Here is a 4,035-nt window from a genome sequence, read left to right on the forward strand (position 1 = left end):
TATGCCTAGTGGGGTTGTCTTGGAATTTTATTTTGGGTAGTAGTTGCTATAGTTTGTTCCTTGGTAAACAAGTCTCTTACATCAACTCTTGTTTATAACACACTTATGAATGTGTTTAAAAATAATAATATTGAGACATATTAGAGTTTGTGACTATAAGGCATATGCTTATGTGCTAGGGAGAAGAGGTCAAAGTTTGAGAACAAGATTGTAAATGTCTATCTACCAATTATGGTATTGATGTGAAAGGGTACTAGCTTTGGGATCTTATGGTCAAGAAAGTCTTGTACAACATAAATATTATATTTAGAGAAGTTAAGCCTTCTTTCATTAGTATACAATTGAGAAAGGATGAAAAGAAAAATGTGGTTTATCTACCTATAATAGTGGTTCAACTTTCACTGTCATGAATTTGACCCTTAGGTCATTTCCACATGAATTTGATGCCTAAACTTTTGAATTTGAATTTCTTGATTTGGATCCATATGTCCCTCCCTCACTAGTCATTATGAATCACTTATCAAAGTGTGGATTATTTCAAATTGCATGCTAGGGTGATATGTTTAAGAATCAACATTAATTGATGTGAATAATTTAGTATCATCAAAGAGCATTCACATGAAAACATCATAAAGCATCTTAATCATATCATCTATTTGTATCATCATCCTCCACATTTTAATGCATGTTCGTTGTCTTTGATCTTGATTTATCGTCATTGAAAGAGAATAAATCCTTAACTCACAAGTTCCTATAAATGCATCTCTACACTATTCCACATTAAATAATAGTTGTATGATAATCTAAGAACTATATAAAAGGAATAAAGAATTGCAGTGTTCAGGAGCAGTTATAGAAAGTCCTTGCTCCTGGTCACTGGACATGACTTTCAAATTTGTGTTCGGGTTTTCCGTCAGCTGGAAAACTTCCCCTCTGTTCTTCCTCTAGCGGAAGAAAACCAACATTCTGAGTCATAGGAAAATCCTCAAACTTTAGAGACGGGTTTCTCTCAATATCCTCAAGAAGGGACTCAAACAACTGCATCCATTCCTGCTCCTCTAAAATCGTAAGGCTGCCCGTAAAACACACCGAGTCGGGAGCACAAAATGCAGAGCACTTATCCGGCGCCTGCCTGATTTCTTCCCTGGCGAACTTGGCCGCAACAGCTTGAATTTGTGCGGGAGATAATGACGAGGCCGATGGAATTTCCGGCAGAGAATCGGGAAAATTAAACTTTGCTTTGCATCCTCTGAGGCAATACACAGCACAGTCATAAGCCCGAGCGGCCTGTTGAGGGGTATCATAAGATCCCAACCAAATTCTGGCTGTGGAATTGGGCACTCTCACTTCGGAAACCCATTTCCCCCATTTTCTCATTCTCACTCCCTTGAACTCTTGTGTTTTCTTCTGTAAGCAGTTTGGGGGCTTCTGCTCTGCCGAGGATTTAACCATGTTTGATGGTAAACAACGCTAAAGCTTGTGAAGATGCAAAATATGGATAGTAAATTGATATTTGGGCCATGTTTATATCCAAATCTTAGTTGTGGGAGTCCCGTGTGGAAGTAGTGTGGCAGATAAGATTATAATATCTATCGTTGAAGAAGTCAATCTGGTCAGACATATAATGAGTTGCCGACAGTACTATTTGTGTCGCGGCGAAAGGGGGAGAGGGGTAGATTATGGATGACGTCACTAGCCTTTGACAGTTCACATCAGTTTATAGATATTGTCCATGATAATAACGTGATAGATATTGGAATGGTCGAGTGAGCAAGTCTATAAAGCTTTTCTTATGCTCATTTTGTAGGGCTCGCTTAGTGTGGCTACTGTGGGCCCTTCTAGACTTTCATTCTCCGTTGTTTTTGACGTTGCGTTTCGCTAAGTCTCGACATTTATAGTCACCTCACCTTTACGGTTAAAGTTTTGACCCTCCCGCCCAATTGTTTGCCCGCGCATTTCCATTTCAAAATACAGTTTGTTCCTGTCCTGACATTATTGCAATTTGCAAATAGGCTCTCAGGGGTCTAACTAAGACTTCCCAGGCTCTGGATTCGCTTGCTTGTCTTGTATGCAAAGTCCGAGAGAACAATACCGAGGCAAAGAACAGCACTGTAGGGAAAAAAGGAGGATCGACAGAAGGTTTGGTGCAGCTACTGAGAGAACTGAATGCCCAGTTGGCGATAAATCAACCAAAGCACTCAAACTTTTCAATGCCTACACAGATGATTAGCGACTTGTGGGCAATTACATCGTATTCTCTCAATGTAAATTGAAACTTGAAAAGACCATTGGAAAGGGGGGGCAACAAATAGCCAGACTTCACCGAACAAAAAACTGGCTTCTTCCAACAACAAGAGAACACGACCTTAACTCTGGACAGCATGCTGCAATAATGATTGAATTCAATTCTCTTGAATCCATATCTAAAGCTCCATGCATCATTTGGTCAAGTTTGTAACATACTCAAGCAACCACATCTCTTCTTTCGTCAGCTCCATTGATAGAACAGAGATATTATTCCTAGTTTAAGATTCAGTTTCCTCTCTTGCTCCCTTATATGCAAGTTTCCCATTCTCTCGAGTTTTGATATCCTCTTCCATGACTAACCTCATTATCTTGGCTTTAGGTATGTGTTCTATATCATTATATTCTTTTGTGGCAGTAGGGTGAAAAGTTATATTTTTGTGGGTTTAGAGTGTATGCTTACGGCAAAAGATTCATAGAATTATGTTTTTTTTTAATGTCATTGTCTATAACTATATTTAGGTTTGTGCACATAAGAGATACCCATTACTTTATTGTGTGAAACTATCTTTTCCCCTTTTCTAGACATGATCTTTGTTTATAGTTGTTAAACTTCTTGAACTACTATGTCTCACACTAAATCCTTTGCTAAATCATTATAATAATCTTAGTATGGAAAAAAATTCAAAAAAAAAACATATGGCATGGATAGAAGGGGTAGATTGTAGGGGAGAGGACCCAAAATCTAAGCATGTTCCAATGGATGTGATAGTAGTTGATTTAATACTCACACTTGTTGATTTAATGTCTAATTTTTTTTCACATTACGCCAATAGTTGTGACTTTAAAGTTGTCATTGTTGATGATAACTACCCATAGTTGTTAAAAGAAACCAATCATGTGGTGCCACATCAATTGTACAACTATGGGTACCCCTTTTGCACGACCATTGGTCTCACATTTCTTGGGGGCATTTTTAGACACCTTGACAAAAAGCATGTTGATGTGGCATCATATTTGATTATGTGCCCTCAACCTTAGTTATAAGTAGAGGACTTGCCAAGTAAGCTAGTAAAAAAAAATGGGAGTGATTTGAAATTTTCACATAAGATTTTGAGAAGCACAAAGTGTGCTCAACTATTAATTGTGTTAGACCCTCTTAACCTTTCTTAATTATGCCTCGTCCAATGAAATTAATTTATTAATTAATTATATTCTCCTTTGACCAGGTTTAATTTATTTTTATATTTTGAAGTGCACGTTAGCCAATTACCAAATAATCTTTTAAATCACATTAGTTTATTAATTTCCAATTAATTAACTAGTGTCCTAGATTCCTACAAATCTTCCTATTAATTCCACTCATTAAGCGAATTAATCTAAAACTAAACTTCATTATCGTTTTCCTCAATTTTAAATTCATCTCGTCTACCTAGGTCCACATGTGTAACCCCTCTTAAACGAGTTGCATGCACAAGTAATTTTCAAGCCTCTATCTCACTCTTGGACCAAGGGTGCTCACACATGTGTGAGGATTCTCTTCCCCATGGAGCCACTCTACACTTTCCCTTTTCATCTATTTGTCACTTCCTTCTTTCTACCCCTCTTCCACTTTGCCATGTTTTGCTCCACTTGTCACTCTCTTGTTCTTCCCAAGATGTGCTCACATGTGTGAGCACACCTTGATCTCTTCCTCATGATAAGTGTTCTTCCCAAAATCCTTCACTTTGTGAAATTCATCACAAGGCTATGAATCCAAGCCACCTCACCTCCTCTCACTCAATCTTAGCC

At 37.8% G+C, this 4,035-nt stretch overlaps 1 protein-coding gene across 1 annotated transcript; it reads right to left on the reverse strand.

Annotated features, from left to right (window-relative positions):
- Positions 1 to 748: 748 nt before the first annotated feature.
- On the reverse strand, positions 749 to 1,480 carry LOC131032220 (ethylene-responsive transcription factor ERF018-like). The gene has a single exon (XM_057963172.1). It carries the CDS (start codon positions 1,450 to 1,452, stop codon positions 874 to 876), a length of 579 nt encoding a protein of 192 aa, XP_057819155.1. The 5' UTR covers positions 1,453 to 1,480; the 3' UTR covers positions 749 to 873.
- Positions 1,481 to 4,035: the final 2,555 nt, after the last annotated feature.

This window comes from Cryptomeria japonica, chromosome 2 (genome assembly GCF_030272615.1).
Source record: "Cryptomeria japonica chromosome 2, Sugi_1.0, whole genome shotgun sequence".
Lineage (NCBI taxonomy): Eukaryota > Viridiplantae > Streptophyta > Pinopsida > Cupressales > Cupressaceae > Cryptomeria > Cryptomeria japonica.

Bases quoted from the DNA above. Each gene is read 5' to 3' on its own strand.
- LOC131032220 (XM_057963172.1), bottom strand. From the start codon at position 1,452: ATGGTTAAATCCTCGGCAGAGCAGAAGCCCCCAAACTGCTTACAGAAG.